This window comes from Pangasianodon hypophthalmus, chromosome 11 (genome assembly GCF_027358585.1).
Source record: "Pangasianodon hypophthalmus isolate fPanHyp1 chromosome 11, fPanHyp1.pri, whole genome shotgun sequence".
Taxonomy (NCBI): Eukaryota; Metazoa; Chordata; class Actinopteri; order Siluriformes; family Pangasiidae; genus Pangasianodon; species Pangasianodon hypophthalmus.
In genome coordinates this window covers 5,243,391-5,261,907 of record NC_069720.1, presented here as the reverse complement: position 1 = coordinate 5,261,907, position 18,517 = coordinate 5,243,391, and the positions used below count along the sequence as shown (strand labels likewise).

At 37.0% G+C, this 18,517-nt stretch overlaps 1 protein-coding gene across 2 annotated transcripts in view; it reads left to right on the top strand.

The window, feature by feature from the left end:
- The window catches only part of LOC113536575 (A disintegrin and metalloproteinase with thrombospondin motifs 7), a 72,798-nt gene extending 63,188 nt beyond the window's left edge, over window positions 1-9,610 (top strand). The window contains exon 24 of one of the 2 annotated variants that reach the window (XM_026930601.3): window positions 7,892-9,610. In XM_026930601.3, coding sequence (XP_026786402.3) covers window positions 7,892-8,040 — 149 coding nt within the window. In that variant the 3' untranslated portion in view covers window positions 8,041-9,610. The remainder of the gene's footprint in view (window positions 1-7,891) is intronic. The other variant, XM_026930602.3, reaches the window with a different exon arrangement.
- Window positions 9,611-18,517: the final 8,907 nt, after the last annotated feature.

Sequence of the window (18,517 nt, the reverse complement as noted above, 5' to 3'; positions counted from 1 at the left end):
TGTTCTTTCTTTTTTCTTTCTTTCTTTCTCTTTATTTTTCTTTTTCCTTCCTGTTTTTCCTTTTCTTTCTTTCTTTCTTGGTCGTTCTTGTTCTTTGTTTTTCTTTCTCTTCCCGTTTTTCTTTCCTTTTCTACATTCATTCTTGCTAGTTCTTTCTTTCTTTTCATCCTGTTTTTCCTTTCCTTGTTTTATTCCTGTCTTTCCTCTTTATTCTCTCTGTCATGCCTGCTCTTTACTTCTTTCCTTTTCTTTCATTTTCCTTTTATTTAGTCTTTCTTTCTCTTTCTTTCTTTCTTTCTTTCTTTCTGCATTCTTGCTATTTTTTCTTTTTCTTCCTGTTTTTCCTTTTCTTTCCTTTTGTTTTATTGGTATCTTCTTTTATTAGTATCTTTCCTCAAAACACTCAGCAAGCAGTAAAAGTTTTTTTATGCCATAACTATATAAATTATTTAAAAGAATGTTCTCAATCTCTCAAACCAGATTAAAGTGTTAAAAGACGTTTCTATAAACTGAATGCATAATGCATAAAGAATAAGAACTGGACTAACTCAATATCGACTTTGAGTTCTTAACAGATCATAATGAGCACTTTATAGTTGGAGTGTCAGTGTATTACTTTATAACTTTATAAACGTATGGTATCACAGGAATAAAGATTAAAGTAAATGGTATGGGAATAGGGACATTGAGACACTGGGATGCATCTCAGTTTCAGAAAAGAATTTAGTTTTCAAGCAGCTACAGATTTGTTTAAGCTTTAAATATCCTTCTGATAAACAATGTACGCAATTCCATCCATCAGTGTGTATGCGGCCGAGACTTTCCGATTAAGCCACTTCTCTTTCATATCACCACATCTGTGGACTTTCATCAGCATCCTGTACTGAAATAGATCTGACATCTCACAATAGATCGGTCCCAGCCGCAGGAGGCCATGTCCCAGAGTGTGTGTCACTGGGCAGGAAGGGGTGCATCGTGGGAGCTTGATGTAGCTGTGACCCCAGCCCTGACCCTGACCCCAACCCCTCTGCCCTGTCAGCATAGTGTGTGACCTGGCAACATGGGAAAATTACACTGAGTTTCAAGCCTTGACGTGAATGAATCCTACTGTCGTAGGCGTAAGATGAGCGGCGCTCAGTTACACATGGAGGAACTCATTAACTATAAATAAACTATAAACACCTCTGGGAAACAACTGTCTATTTGATTAAAAAAAAAGAAATATATATTATTTGAATAATACATTCTTTCTTTTTTATTATGCTCCCTTAAGAATTCACAGTAGTATGATAAACATTTCCGAGCATGTCTTTCACATTTCTCAGCATTTTACATTTCATCTCCACTGCTACTCTCCTTTCTCCTACATCATTAATTAAAATGCAGCACGAACCTGTGCATTAAAACCTGTGCATTAAAATGCAGCACATCTGTGATTTATACAAACCTCCAGACATTTATACAAACCTCTTTTTCTGACATATTGCTGCATTTTTTAGCCTTGGCCTTCAGTTTCAGTACACTTTGTACCTCTGGTTTTATACCATGCTTTAGCGTAGTACTCTTGTGCTTTGCCTTTCTGCAGAAAAAAGTTGGTTTTTTTTACCCATTATGCCCCACAAAATGATTTCTTTAAGCCATCCTCTCATGGCTGAAACCCTGAGTCTCTGCCAAATGCTGAGCAAGAATTTAAAGATTTTCCTTCCTTCCTTCCTTCCTTCTGTCCGTCCGTCTGTCCTGCCTGCCTTCCTTCCTTCCTTCCTTCCTTCCGTCTGTCCTGCCTGCCTTCCTTCCTTCCTTCCTTCTGTCCGTCCGTCTGTCCTGCCTGCCTTCCTTCCTTCCTTCCTTCCTTCACCTTATCAACAATTACACATTTTTTAATATTTTTATGTTGATATAGTGACAGTGAAAGGAAAATAACAGGGTGGTCACAGTATGCATTGCATCAGGCTGTATCACACTACCTTTTGTCACTGATTATTTTCCTAGAACAGCTCAAAAATGTTTTATTTCCTACTTAACTTCCATGCATAGCTGATCATTTTTGGCATTAGAATAGTTTCCTTTCTCGCATACATTTTTGTAGATTTTATCTTTGCTAATTCTTCCTTCCAGCTTTACATCTCAGCTTTATCACTGCTTGCAAATTGCTTGCTTGTCATTTTCAGCAAATCCCTCTCATTAAAATATTGGCACACTTTCATCTGCAGAGCAATTACCAGTCTAATCTTGCATTATCACTGCCCCCAATCTGGGCTAGTTATAGGGTCACTAATGTGAGGCCTGAACTTCAGCTGACGCTCTTTCACAATCGGAACTTAAACTATTTTGTTTTTGTTTTAACTGAAGATAGGTTACTATTTAACTGACATTTCTCTTATACACTTTTAACTTGTGCTTAAATGTGTTGGTATTCTTGGTATTTATGCTTTACAGCAGTATGTCAAGTCTCTTCCACAAAAGATTTAGTGCTAAATGTACAGTTTAAACAAACACAACCTTCTTTTTCCTTCCAAGCGCTTTGCCAGAGATTGGCAGTGTAGTGAGCAGAGGTGGAATGCGGGTCACTCCAGGTCTTGCAGCTGGAGTTTGGCCCTCTTTGTGTAGTAAGGTCACTGCTGAGGGTCCAGCAAACTTCTAGACGGTTTCGATCTGCTTAATACATCAGTTTGCAAACCTGATCCAGAATTATAATGCGTTCCAGATGAAAGTGTTGCACTCACCACTCTCTGCTGTTTATTAGGTTTTTTTATAAGGTAGATTATAATACAGATAATAAATCCTGCAACTAGGTGGAACTTGAAGATTCACCTCCAACATATTAATAGGTGGCACTTTGAGATTCACCTCCAACATATTCATACATACTGAAATTAGAGCTAGTGGTATGATGATAAAATGAAGTTATAGCTTGGTGTTGGAAGAATAGGGTTTTATTTTTAAAATATTATTGTTATATTGTGTTGAATAACCTGAAAATGTGTCAAAAACTCATTATCTAAGGAATAAAACACTTGGGTATGTACTGTTAAGAAAAATAAGCAACAACTAGATGGTGTTATGTGTCCGGCGCAACATGGAGTTACTGGTGATTATTTTCCATTACAGCACTCTCTGAAGTGTTTTATTCCTCTTATACCACAGCAATTTTCTGGTACTATTTTTTTATTCATTAAAGAACGACGTGTCATACTTTTTTCCATTTATAGTTACATTTAATGTTGTAGAATATCCACAAAACAAGTTAGTTCCTGTTATCACTTACATTAGCTACAAACAGACATTCGCTCACCAGCCTCTCTTTTCTCTCTCTCTGAGAAAAGTAATGACACCTTGTCCTTTTACAAAAAAAAAAAAAAGTACAAAGACCTCTGTCCTCAAGAAATGTCCATCTAAGAAAAACATCAAGCTACAGCTTTTATCTCTGACTGTTACAAAGCACTGACACTGGAGGCTCCTTCCATAAATGCTAAATAAACATCTCCTCACAAAACATACATGTGTAAGTTGCTTCTAAAAGAAACAGCAATGTCAGAGCCGTGCTGCTATAGAAAATTCATAAGCAACACCTCCAGTCCTAATTTTTGCTGTTTCCTCAGTGGGTTCATGGATAACAAGTGGAAAAGATTTTCATAATTTTACCTTTCTTAATTTCACTTCCTCTTAAAATTTTGTCACACTTCTAAGAAAGTAATAAAGATTCAAAGAACTTGTGCCCTCATCTATCCTGCTCTGCAAGAGACACACATATAAAAGGTGTTATTCCTTTTTATTTGTCTCCAGGCACTGAGAATCTCCACGTTTCTACATGTTACACATGTATTAACACATGAACATACATGAGGCAGTACTGACTTTTAATTTCTGTATATATCTAATACTTTCTTAGCACCATGTTTTCTGGTATAAATAACTATGATCCTCATTCCCCATACATGATGCATGGACACCAATTAAAATCTCTTCTCTAGTTGCCTAGAGAATAACATGAGGTGAATAGCATGAGGTGTTTTGCTCTTGGCAAGGGTTCATGGACTGAAATCCACTCCTCCAGGTAGCATGTAATGTATTCTCTCTCTCTCTCTCTCTCTCTCTCTCTCTCTCTCTCTCTCTCTCTCTCTCTCTGAGGATGAAGGGTTTGAGCATTTGACAGCATAACACGCAAACATATTTTATATGTATTGACAACATATTCAGTTGTATTTGCATATAGCTGGGGACATCGCAAAGCTGAATCGAAGTCAGGAACTTTCCTATTTACCGTCTTGTTGTCGATTTATACTTCGTCTTATATTTCCTCTACTGTTTTGAATTCTTGCCTGTTACATTGCCCGTGTCAGTGCGAGCAACTTGGCAACATTGCAGGTGAGGAAGGTTCTTCCACAATTAATTATTTAAATAAAAGTTTAATAGACCTGACAAGTTGACGTTCTTGTGATCTTATGTGAACAGAAATAAAACACTGACTTATTGGAACATGTTTACAGGAGAAGCGTTAATTACAGCCTTTTCAGTGACCTTCTGCGCTGACGTTGTGGCCAATTTAGCAGGAAGTTGATTAAAAAAAAGTTCACGTCCAGCAATGGCCAGTAATAATAATAATAATAATAATTATTATTAAAGAAATTGTTTTTAAAGTTAATAGAAGTAACTAGTTTAAAACTAACTTTTATTCAGATTATAAAAATAGCAACAACTTTTACAGAACTGTATTTAATTTCTGAATTAGATGTGAAGTGTTACTTTTATTGCTTTTATTTTATTATAGAAATAACTTTTGGGACTGTGTTTAAATTTTAATGAATGGGAAGTGTTTTACAATTGTACTTTTTTGTTTTTTGTTGATGTGTACCTGCTAAAGAAAATGTTTTTAATGTGAAGTTTCTTTTAAATAGACGTTTAAATAAAAATCTAAAACCTTAGGGGGACTGCATTATTTTTTAATTAAATTGAAAATGTTTTGCAGATTTATTCGGCTTGTTTATAGTGTACCTGCTAGATCATTGTATTATAGAAATAATAACTCTTTAGGGACTGTTTAGTTTTTGAATTAAATGAAACATGTTTTTACCTTGAAATTTAGAAAGTTTACTTGTTTTTTGTTTTGTTTTTTGAAAATTTGAAAAAGTTTGAAGTTGGTAGTGAATAATGCTTGACAGCAACTGAAAAAAAGCCAAACAGAAAAACTGTAATAAAAGCTTAGGGTAAATGAGTGCCTTCTGTTCACAGTATGGTGAAGAGAATACAAGGAAAGAAAGTAAAGGGTGGTCAGTAGCTCCTTTTGCTTCCAGTAGGCAAAATGTTTTGGTGTATTTGCCTTCATTGTCATTGACCTGTCAGCCATCTTCAACAATCACAAGACTCTCCTGTCCTCATGAGCCTTGGAAACATGGTGCAGCATGGTGGTTTGCTTCTTACCTGGAGGGGCAATCATATCAGGTGACATGCAGGGGATCCTCCAGAGGTGTCCCACAAGGCTCAGTGCTGGATCCTCTTCTGTTCTCCCACTACACCTCTCTATCTCACTCTCTTAGCGAGGTTATATCCTCAAATAGATTTTTTCATACAACTGCTATGCAGATGACAATCAACTCGTCCTCTCTTTTCCGCCCTCAGCCACTTATGTTTCTGCTTGAAACTCAGAATGTCTGGAAGACGTCTCGTCCTGGATGGCAACTCATCAGCTGAAACTAATATCAATACTGAGCTGCTGTGCAACCCTGGAGATACATCCTCAGATCAAGATCTTTGGATCTCCCTGGACAACTCTCAGATCACACCCTCTGACAGTGCACACAACCTTGGGGTAGTTTTGGACAACCAACTTTGCTTCTCTCCTTATATTTCTAAGCTCAAATGGTCATGTAGGTTTCTCCTTTACAACATCAGGAGGATCCAACTTTTCCTGTCCGCAGGTGCTTTTTCAGTCTCTTGTCATTTTGAGATGGGACTGCTGCAACTCGCTCCTATCAGGTCTGCCTCCATGCACCATCTGTCCCTTGCAAAATATCCAGAAGACGGTTGTTTTCAAGACTACATCAGCCCATTGCTGTGTTAGCTCTGCTAGCTTCTTGTAGCTGTCTGCATCAAATTTAAAACCCTCATGCTTGCCTAAAATTTGGGGTCGTTTGTACAAAGGGTTTGGGAACCCCAGGTGTAGGGAGATGTGAAAAGCAGTTTGAATGAATAAGTAGTGAATAAGGCTTTATAGCAATTGGAAAAAAAGCTAACAAAAAATTGTACTAAGGGCTGAGGGTACAGTGACAGAAACGACAATGGCAAGGAAAAACTCCCTGAGGCGAGAAGAGGAAGAAACCTTGAGAAGAACCAGACTCAGAAGGAACCCATCCTCATCAGGGTGACATTATAAATAATTTCTCTTCTATAACTGTATACTGTAAAGTCAAGCAGTGCTAAATGTGTTAAAAGGAACTTAAGTATGAGCTTCGTTAGAGTTTTAACTTTAAGTTTCTTGTATCAAACTGAAATTATCAACTGTTCAGTGATGGAGACTTGAGTGTAAACTGGTCTTAGCAATTCAAGAAACAACATCCACAGCCATCTTGTGTTTTTGTGGTGCCATGCACAGTAAACCCATGGTGATCTCTATCCATGTGTCAATCACAAGACCAAGACTCTCCTGTCCCCATGTCCCATGAGTCTTGGAATAGTGGCACAGCATGGTGGAGGTTTGCTTCTTAATTGGAGGGGCGGTCACATCAGGTTTTTCCTTTCCTCTATCAGACACTCAAGTTCCTTCTCAGATCTGAGTGTGTCGGGCAGACATCACATCACGGATGCCAGCTCACCAACTGAAACTAAATCCCAGCAAGACTGAACTGCTGTATATATATCCCTTGAGAGGCATCCCGAAATTAAGATCTTGTGATCTCCCTGGACAACTCTCAGTTCACTCCATCGGGCAGGTCACACCACCTTGGATGTTTCTGGACAGCCAACTATCCTTCCTGTCTCAGTCCTGTCATACCATCCAACCCTTGCATCAGATGCAGTATGCAGTTGTTTTCGAACCTCTCACACAGCTTGACTGGACCCAGTAAAAGGACAACATGCATTAAGACTCTTCTCTGTACTGGCACCCAGGTGATAGAATGAACTTCCCCTGGCTGTCCAAAGAGCTAAGTCACTGGTGGGTTTCAGACGAAGGTGGAATTTGTGCGAGTTGGCGGTTATATGACAGGCACTTTTCAGAGGAGTGTTTTATCAACATGGTGCTGTTCACTGCTGGAATTTCACTACCTCAGACTAACCCAAAACGCAATTGTCTTTATATACCGTTGGGGTTTCTCCATCAGTAAGAGTCAGTAATATCATTTTATCAAGTAGAGTAATATTAAAAATGAAATATAAGCCTACCATTCAGGCATCATGAGTGCCACTGATAGTTGACTTCAGCTCAAGCATGTATGGCATAACTCACGCATTTGAAAAACACATGGCATCTTATTGTTTAGAATATTGGCCAGGTTCAAGTGGACAGACGTGGGTGAAGATGATGGTGTGAAATGCTCCACTGTTGAAAGAAGGCTCTTGTTAAACTCATTGCTGTTCTCCATATTTAGTTAGTCCTAAGCTACTGTCAGATTTGGCGGGGGTGTCGTGTATCTAGAACAGTACTGGCTGTTGTGGAAATCAGTCAAGCCCTTCAACACATCATCATTCTGACTTTCTGTTACAAAAGGAAATATTTTAGCATAGGGAATCAAATCACAGCTCGCAAGCCATTTCATGGGGACTCGATCTTTGACAGTACAGACCAGTAGTGACCTGACTGACCTTATTCTAGGTCTTATGATCATGACAGACATTTTTTAATGCTATTTTTTCAGCATCTCATTCAGATTCTATTTGTTTCCTGTGTGCTTTCCAGGTCAGGAGTGTGTACGCGACCGTCTGACATTCCCCTTCTGCCAGAAGCTCCAGTGGCTCGGACGATGTCACCAACCTACAGTTCGATCACAGTGCTGCAAAACCTGTGAGCAAGGAGGCCGCGGTAATGAGCGAGCCACTCGCCGCTGAGAGAGGAGGAGGATCTGGGAGACCTTTTTTAAACCAAGGGAATTCTGACTTTCCTTTTTTTAAACCACTCACACACACACACACACACACACACTCCTACACACACCAAATCTAGGACAAGCCTTAAGAAAAGCTTTGTCTCCACTGACCTGCAGGATCCTGCCGAGGTACCAAGGCTTCATCCTTTATTCTGTAGCAGTAAATCAAGACCTTGAAGATGTTGTAGCGCTTCTCTGAGTTTTGAGCATTCATGAAGCACCTCAGATGAATAACACAGTTTTCAAGATTATAACATGTTTAGTAGCATTGATTCACTAATTCTAGACATTAAAATTTACATTAATGTATTGATAACCTTCATAGACATCAGACATGGAGGATTTCATATACCACCATGGTATTGAATGAAGGAAGCTTATCAGCTGAGTGCCAAATTTGCAATTCATCATTATCTATCCTATAGCAATAATTCATTCATTCCTTCTTCAATCTTTTTGGATTAATTAATTAATCTTTTTTTTCAGTTGAACATACATAACCCAAGCAATAGCAAATAATTATGCCCAATTTTTGTCACCATCTTAATTTTTTACTCATAAACTTACAATAAGGACTGAATTTCTGTCTAGCATTGTAGATAAGCATGTAGTTCTGTTTATTAAACTTCTTAGAAGATGAGCTAAAAGCTCAAACAATGCTTTCTACTGATTGCAGCTATTACTTAATCAGTGTATAAACCTAGTGGAAGTGTAAAGAAAAAGTGCTGCCAAAAATAAACCTGGTGCTACGGGCCGCTTTATGGCCCAAACTCAATTCAGGGGTTTGTGGGCCGGTGTCTACTTGAAAAAAGGATCTGATATAAATGTGTGCTTAGAAGCATTTAGTTTTACATTGGTACTAAATATTAATTGGGAAAATGACACCTATATGATTTTCACACCATTGCATTGTTTTTGGGAAATTAGTTCTAAATGTTAAAGGAGCATTAGTGTATTTTTGGTCTTGAAAGTAACATTTGTGAAATTTGCAATTCTCAGGTAAATTTATCATCCCACTTTTTTACTTTGCAGTATTATTTATGTATTGTATAGTGTGCATCAGTTAGACAGGAATGCTTGACATTATCTCACCACATACATTCATATTTCAAAGCAATCAGATCTTTAAGGCAAGAAACTACAGGTAGAAATGATGAGTTCAGCCACACCAATCATCTTTTCAGATGTCTGAATAAATTGTATAAAGTGTGTACTCTAATAAAATGTCACAATAAAAATAAATAAAAATGTAATAAAAATGTCACAACAGAAAAATGTTTTTCACTGTTTTTTTATTCCACTCGCAACCATTATCAAAATCTGAAACGTAGCAACCTTAACAAATGCCTTAAGCTCCTCCCACTTCAGTTACGTCACGTCATATATCTTAGAAAAGCTTGTTTCCTGATATGTCAATTATTGTTCAAATGTTCATTACTATCCCTAATTAGAAACATATTACAGAGGAATGTCCCAAAATGTTGATACTTGTTGGATAATGTTATTACATTATGTAATTTTATAATGAAAATGGCATTAAAAAAAACTTAAATCAATAAATGATACTTCAGCAAACTGTTGTGTAAAAGACTCTCTGAAGAGTGTGTTCACGATAAAATTGACATTTTAATTCTAGCATCATCCAAAGACAAGATTTTGAGTTTTACATGCAAATATATGCATATTTCATTGCATGAAGCCTCATTTGCATAAATACATGCAAAGTGTTGAATATGTTCCAATACAAAATAAAAAAAACTTGGAAGACTCTCAGAAAGAAACTATGTCTATTGTCTGAAAAAAAAAAAACTATTAATCTGTAGTGCCTTGCCTTTAATTATAGTAATTTTGGTAATTTGGTGGTAATTATGATAATTTTTTAGATTGTATTTGCAGCATTTTCACACCTCTTATGATAATAATATTCTAAGAGGCTGTGAAAAGCTTTTTTTTGTCTCTATCACTCCTCATGTCTATGCTTTTTTATTTTGCATTCATAATCATTATTTTCATCTGTTTGGGTTTTTTTTTTCATCTCAGCTTAATCATCATTATGCTTGCTGCATAATTCCACACATTTGCTAAGTTTTAATTTTACTCTTCTGGGAGTCTTTGAGAGCTAAACTCAACATAACCAGTGAGAACAATTAGTACACACACACACGCACACACACACACACACACACACACACTCAAACCTATACATGTATACACCAAAGAACTATCTTAAATACGATCTGCAATTGATAATTATAACTCTGCTATATGTGGTATTTTTATATCTTTAAATTGGAATGTGTCATGTTTTAGTTTACATTTTTAGCGTGACATTTTCATCCGATCTCATGGCCTTATCAGCTTCAAAGTGTTTTAGCTCCTGCTGTTCCAGTGCTCAGATCCCCTAAAGCGAGAAGTCCGGCCTTAAGGAAAAAAACTAATGATGTTTTCTTTAGACATAGAAGGAAGCATGTGGTTCATCCCCTGCCCGATGCTGTGGCTTACATCTCAGCTTACGTTATGCACATGAATTTAAATTAAAATGTACTGAGCTAAGACTGAGCTAAGACATAAATGTGGTTTTTCAAGAAAATGCCTGGTTAATAGATGTGTTAAAACTATCCTTCAAACGATGCAAATCTTTTTTTGTTGTACTTTGAACATTTTGGCATCTTCCTTTTTCTTTTCATTTGGAGGTAGTACAAAAACCCATGACTGCAATGTTTCCTTTCGTGCATTTTGATAACAGCCAACATTCTTTTGTAACAATTTGATTAAACAGTTATTAAAATCAACAACTGGAAATTGATGATTTGTTAGCTTGATGATTTGTTAGCTGGGTTTCAAAAATTATTGAGAAAAAGGGTAGCAGTTATCCTATTAAAATGTATAGACCTCGTTCTAATCCCACCCAACATTCACTAACATTCATTCATTCATCTTCTGGAAGTGCTTCTTCCTGGTCAGGGTCACAGTGGAGCCAGAGCCTTAACTAAGTAATGTTAGTTACGGGGATTAAAATATATACAGCATTACCCAGAAAGCTCCAAGAACACATCTGTGAGAATCATTAGGAATGTTGGATAATATTGCAAGACATGACTCGGCATTGTTAATCCCTGAATGTAGCTTCGAAAAGGATGTGCAGCTTGGAAGCTTGTTGCATAACAACTGAGCAACACAAGTGTCATTGAAGTGATTTATTGCCCTGTTTTTTTATAACAACCCAGACACTATCAGACACGTTTATCCATGTTTCATGTTTTTATTTTCATATCTGTCACATTTCAGTATATAAAGATTGTACAGTCATGTAAAATAAGCAATATATAAAATTGTAGTATTTTAACATACACTATATGGCGAAAAGTTGGTAGACACCTGACCATCACACACTTACAGTATGTGCTTACTGAACATCCCATTCCAGATTTATTCCCCTTTTGCTGTTATAATAAGCTCCACTCTTCTGGGAAGGCTTTCCACTAGATGTTGGAGCGTGGCTGTGGGGATCTGTGTACATTCAGCTACAAGAGCATTAGTGAGGTCAGGCACTGATGTTGTGTGAGGAGGTCTGGGGTGCAGTCGGTGTTCCAGTTCATCCCAAAATTGTTCAGTGGCGTTGAGGTCACGGCTCTGTGCAGGACACTCAAGTTCTTCCACTCCAACCTTCACACACCATGTCTTCATGGAGCTCGCTTTGTGCACAGGGGCATTGTCATGCTGGAACAGGTTTGGGCCTCTTAGTTCCAGTGAAGGGAAATTGTAGCTGCTTACAAAGACATTCTATACAACTGTGTACTTCCAACTCTGTGGCAACAGCTTGGGGAAGAACCACATACGGGTGTTTGTTTTCTTAAGCAATGCATTTTTTCTGCAAAACCGGTTTCAAAATTATTAGCACCCTCATAATTAACATTTGTGAAGCCACCACTGGAGAGAACGACAAAACAGCACATGTGGTTGCCATCTTCACTTCAGACCACAGGTTTTCAATAAAGCTGGTTTTAAATCTGGAGATAGAAGACTGAAGACTGAGGTACAACCTGGTTTCAGACTAGAAAACGCCGCTACTTTGTAGAATTCATCAATATTTTTGCCATCATTCTTCAACCTGGACCACCAGCTGCAAAACAGCCCAAAGCATCAAAACTGCACCATATTTAACAGTGAACTCTTGCAGGAAAAGGGGTTCTTCAAGGGTTCCCCCAGAAAGATGTTCTACATGGAACCCTTTCTGATAAGGAAACAACTTTCTAAGAACTGATTCTGTAATCATAAAAACTGTCCTGTGTTGTCCCTATCCCTCTGAGTGGCTCATTAGGGATCTAAATCTATATCCACTGCACCACTATCAGGAGGGAGTCAAATGGCATTGTGGGTATTGTAGGAAACAGTTAACCAAAGTGAGAATAGAGCAACATGCTGATGAACAAAGTTTAAACTAAAAAGAGAGACAACTATAGATCCCTTAAGGCTACATGTTTTAAGAGTGTAGGTTTGGAGGCTTTTCCTTGCATGAACCCTCTGGTTTAATCAAACATGCTGCCAGTGTTCAAAAACATAGTTCAGTGTCATTTGAACACAGTGTACGATTCTGTAGCTGTAGCTGTAGCTGATTCTGGTGAGGGTCAGGATTCTGGATATCTCTCAAGAAGGGTTTCTTCCATGCAACCTTCCCAAACAGTTTGTTGAACTAAACTGTGCTTGGTGATCTTTGTGATTTTAAATCTCCCAGTTTCCTTAACAGTGCACATTCAGTACACGTGACAAAGCTTAACAGTGGACTAAATGGGACCATGCACCTTGTTTTTGCGTTTTAAAACATCAGTTGATGCAGTTAGAAATCCTACCTGACCCTGTCACCAAAAACTCTGCTAGAACCATCACTGAGCAGGTCTGGAGAAGTGAAATAGCACCTCCTTGTGGGAAAACTTTAACAGTTTCAGTCTCAATTCCATTATCAGTGGAGAAAGTTTTGTATTTCTGGCTCTGAGTTTGAAGCTCATTAAGACATTGCCTGGTGACATGAATTAGTTTTTATTCACATGTCTGCTGGGGTGTTCAAGGATTCCATCTGTTCTGTACAAGATTGTTGAAAAAAGTTTAAATGAACCAAAATGTCTTACATTAGTAGCTTATTGCTGTTAAATGTGAAATTGTGAATTATATCCCTAATATTTAAAGCGTACATATACACAATATTTTTGTATTGGATAACCCAAACTCGTCACAGACACTAATCCAAGCTCAGAACAGAACCATTCTGTTAAATGTGAGTTATCTCCCAAATATTACCAAAAAAAAAGTTATCTTTAAATGCTGACCATATCTATCTATCTATCTATCTATCTATCTATCTATCTATTAATTATTTTTAATTCATTTAAAACCTAGACATGTATTAATCTCCTGATTTTTGTAGGATTTGTTTCAGTCAATTTAAATTACATTTTTGGGAACCAAAATTTATGAACAAACCAGAATTTATGTTTAAGAATGAAAACATTTGAAACACATTCAACTAAAAAATGAGTGCAAACATTTGTACCCTGCACCATTTTTGAATGGAAAAGGGAGAACGAACCTTAATTGCATGAGTTTATTGTTTTAATATAATAATATATATAAAATTATTATTTTACCTGGAAGAGATTATTATACAGTTTGTATGATAACATTTTAAAATTGATTAGAAATTATAAAATGTATCATAGATTTTATTAATTTGATAATTTTATTAATTTATTAATTTGATCTACAAAATATACAGTACAAAAGAAAATCCAAAATGTATCCTGAAACAATACACAGTACACAGTTACTCACTGGCCACTTTATTATACTGTATATACTTTGTAGCTATGCTTTTATTAGCCTTCCCTTTGTAGGTGTAAAATTACTGACTGTAGCTCATGTGCTACTATGCAAAATGTATTGGCACCCCTTCTATTCTGTCCATCAATGGAATGGCACCACAGCAGGACTATCACTGAGCAGGTATTATTTGGGTGGTGTACATTCTCAGCACAGCAATGACACTGACATGGTAGTGTGTGTGTGTGTGTGTGTGTGTGTGTGTCTGGTATGAGTGTATCAGGTACAGCATCATTGAGCATCTACCATAAAAGCCCCAGTGTAAGCTGTTATTTAAAGAAATGATAACATTATAACATACTGTCTTTTTAATCTATAAAATCTGTCAGGAAGTTGTACATCAAGACATTTTTAATTTCATAATTTGTTTTGAGACAGCGTAATCCATTCATGGCTTCCTTTTTTTCCCTCAGCCACCAGATGGCACATTGGATTTTAAATGCAGCAGAACATTAAGCCGCTCCATTACACAGTGCCTGTGCAGAGTTATGAGGCAGAACCTGGCTGTGTTTATGGATGATAAAGTCAAAAGCATCAGATTTCATAAATAAATCTTGCTGCAGGCTCCAATAAACAACACTAAGTAATACGTAATGCAATATCTAGCACTAAGACTATCTGACGTTTTGCTGCAGAAGGCGTTTGTCTGCTTTATAAGCCTGCATAAGATGTGGATTGGGACAGGAAGTGAAATTGCTGTGTCGCTTTATAATGACAGTAAGATGGAGGGTCACGCTTACAATATCTTAGTCAGAGAAGACGATCAATAATGGACGTCATGTGCAATACAACTCAGTGTGAAACATTGACGACTGCCTGTGCATTTATAAACCGTGCCTTTGCATATTCATTCAAAGATTGATTTAATGTTTGCTATTTTTGTTGGCATTACTGTGTAACTTCATGCAAGCTCTAGATTTTATTCACTCCATTATGTTCAGGCTTTATATTGTAATTTATACCTTATTAAATAGAATAGAATAGAATAGAATAGAATAGAATAGAATAGATGATAAAGGCATGAGATGACTTCAGAATAGAATAGAATAGAATAGAATAGAATAGAATAGAATAGAATAGAATAGATGATAAAGGCACGAGATGACTTCAGAATAGAATAGAATAGAATAGAATAGAATAGAATAGATGATAAAGGCATGAGATTTCATGGTAAAATGTGGCAATGAGAAAAAATATGACGTGATTTAAAGTATGAATAAAATGCATTTTTTTCTATTTTTAAAATGAAGAAAATATATTTTATACTTCATGTAATCTGTGTATACAATTCAAAACAGCCAAACAGATTTCTAAAGAAAGAAATAGTGGCAGTGTTGATGATGATGATGATGATGATGGTGATGATGATGATGATCCCCAGTGTGTTTTATGGAACAATATGGAAGCAATCTAAAACCTTCCCCATCTCTTTCCCCTAAACATAAACCTTGAGTGTTTTTCCTGGTTTGGTCCATATGGTACTGTGAGAGTGATTATTACCCGGCTCGGCTGTAGGGGCCTGTAAACGCTTCAGTGTGCTGAAATGCGCGCTCTCATTCTCCGGGTGCACATGACTCGATATGGAGCTTTAGCTGAGGAAGGCCAGTCAGTGCAGTCAGGCTGGACGCCAAGTCTCTGCCACCTCGCTCTCAATCACACAGCACAAGCTGCAAGAGATCCAACAGCATCACTGTAAAACACACTGGGAAGGCAGCAGAACACTGAGCTAGGACTTTTTATTATCCATGTTGTGAAGGATTTCAGTTAAATATTATATTATACACAATATTAGATGTATTCATATAGAATATTGTTTGTGCAAGGAGAGTGTTCATATTAGTTTTCTCCATTCATATAGGCTACTCCTGAATATAAGGGCTCTTAATGGGATTGTGATTGTGGGATTCAGGGTGCACTCATTTATGCATAAATCTCTAACTGTGTAGTACACTAATGTTTAGAGAACTATGTCGAACCAAATTACCGCCAACACTAATAATTAAAGAGTTATTGAAGCTGCTGTAAGAAGCGAATATGAATAAAAATCCAGTCATATCTTTTATGTACTGTTAGGGAAAATGGTCCTTTAATGGGTTTTGGATGGTTAGTGGTTCTAGATCTCTACAGGATTTCTGCCTGGAAACTTTTCTAAAAGGGAAATGACAAAAAAAAAAAAAACATTTTAGCATGCTAGAATTAACCTTTTTTTAAATAAGTACACAGCTATGCAAATCATAAAATCACCCAAAATAAAAATATACAAGTGTATGTGTTAGCAGGAGTATAGACAAATAACCAAGATGATGTCATTATAAAGTAGAATACACGAGATGAAATCAGACTCAAACAGAAAAGATTAGAATATACATAGATACAGACATGAGATGACCTCAGAATGGAAAAGAATAGATTTGAATACACAGGCATGAGATGGCAGATGACAGAATACATGAGATGACATCAGAATAAAACAGAATCGATGATAAAGACAGGAATCCCTACATTTCTGAATTCCCTGTGGAAATAGATTTAATATATTAGGAATAGAGTATGGATATAAAAGTTTGGAATAGATCCCAGATAATCTTGCACATTCTCTCTGAGTTTGTGTCGGTTTTGTCTGGGTTCCTCCCACCTCCTAAAAACATGCCTGTATGTGGATTGACTCTAAATTGCCACTAGTCGTGAACAAGTGTGTGTAAGTGTGTGTAAGTGTGTGTACGGTGCAACGGATTAGTGTCCCATCCAGGGAGTATCCCTGCTTTACACTCAGTGTTCCTGGGATATGGTCCGGATGCACTGGAATCCTGACCAGGATAAAGCACTTACACACAAATGGAGTTACACACTTTATCACTAACTCCCTGAATAAAATCTAAATAATATCAGGCAACTAAGTTTAGTTCAAGCTGGCAACTGGAAGACACTTCTCCTAAAGGAGGATTCAGGAGGAATTTTTTTTTTTCCAAAATATATCTTCTATATTTCTCATTGTGATATAAAGCCTATAAAGCCTATGGTCCTATTCCTGAGAGAGAGAGAGAGAGAGAGAGAGAGAGAGGGAATTGATTTAGAAGTTGATCAACACTGGATTTTAAATTGTGCTGCAAAAATGCATCAATCTATTACGAAATTATATACACAATAAATTGCAGGAAATAATACAGTCTTTACAATGAGCTCTGAGAGGTTAAATAATCTCAAAAGTTACATGAAATCTTGAATACTTTTATATCACTGTCACCATAATGTCCTGTTTGGGGGATTTTTTTGAAATAGGGTTTGTTTTTGAAACCATTGATGGTTTCAAACAGGATTTCTTAAATAAATTGCAAATATATAAGGAACCAAGCAGAGAAGAGTCATTTTATAGTATTCACATTTCTACATACACAGTACACATTAAAAGAAAACTCCACTCTGAAACATATAAAATATGTTTTATTGAAATATTTCTGATGTGTTTCTATTTCTGATTGGTGCTTATTTGGTGGTTGGTGATGTGATGATGTTTTCTCATCATTCCAGTGAGAAGTTAGCAGATGTGCCTGCTGACATCACAGGAAGACACTTTTATTGCTGGCAGAGTTTCAGTGGTGTTTAATATTGATTAAAATAATAGGGAAAATAGGGAATACCAGTCTGGTTTCACTGTTAGCTCCTAAAAACAAAAGAAGAAGTGTTTCTTTTCTCACTCACTTTTGAATTTCCCAGCAACATTCAACATTATATTAATGAGAAATCTAACATAGTGGAGATGTTGGTGCAACGTGCCAGAGTGCGATGCAGCTATACGACGCAGTTTACAGTTATAACTCTGAGTCATGTCTGAGTTATGAGACTCCATTTGGCTAGATATCGAGCCACGAGATGACGAGCATGATGGCATTGACTGATGTATTAGCACAAAATTTGAAGCTTTGGAAGCTGATCGGTTTGAGCGGAGTGTACAAATGAGGAGGTGAGAGAGCTGAACAGACTAAAGGGACTAAAGCGCTGCTGCATCACTCTCTTTAGATAGAGATGTAGTTAAGGCTAAATCCCACTGACATCATAATCAAATGGTAGTTGAATGGCATTGTGGGTAATGTACATAGGAAATGGTTAACCAAAGTGAAAACAGACTCAAAAAAGTTACAAAATATGTTATTATATGATGATTAATATGCAAGTTGCTCAGGGAGGATTTTTTTCCTTTGGCTTTCATAATTGCAAGAGCAACATTTTCTTCTCTCATTAATATCTAATAGAGATCCATCACTAATGGGGAGGAGCTAAATCCTAAGCTAAAGAGGATGGGGTTGCTGCTGATGTTGCTGGGTTGCCAGATTGCCAATTTACGTCCATCTAGCTTGCTTAAAATAAATCACCCTGGAATAAATGAAAAATGACCTCATCCCTAATATATCAGAACTAATTCTCAAAGGAACAATCTGTTTTTGTTTATAATAAACTGGGAGAATTGTAATACCGATTGCTCTGGAGGTGAGAGCTCCAATCTGGCAACCGCACACACTTCCATCTCTCCTTACGCACCGCACACACACCGCATTTAAGAGCATTTC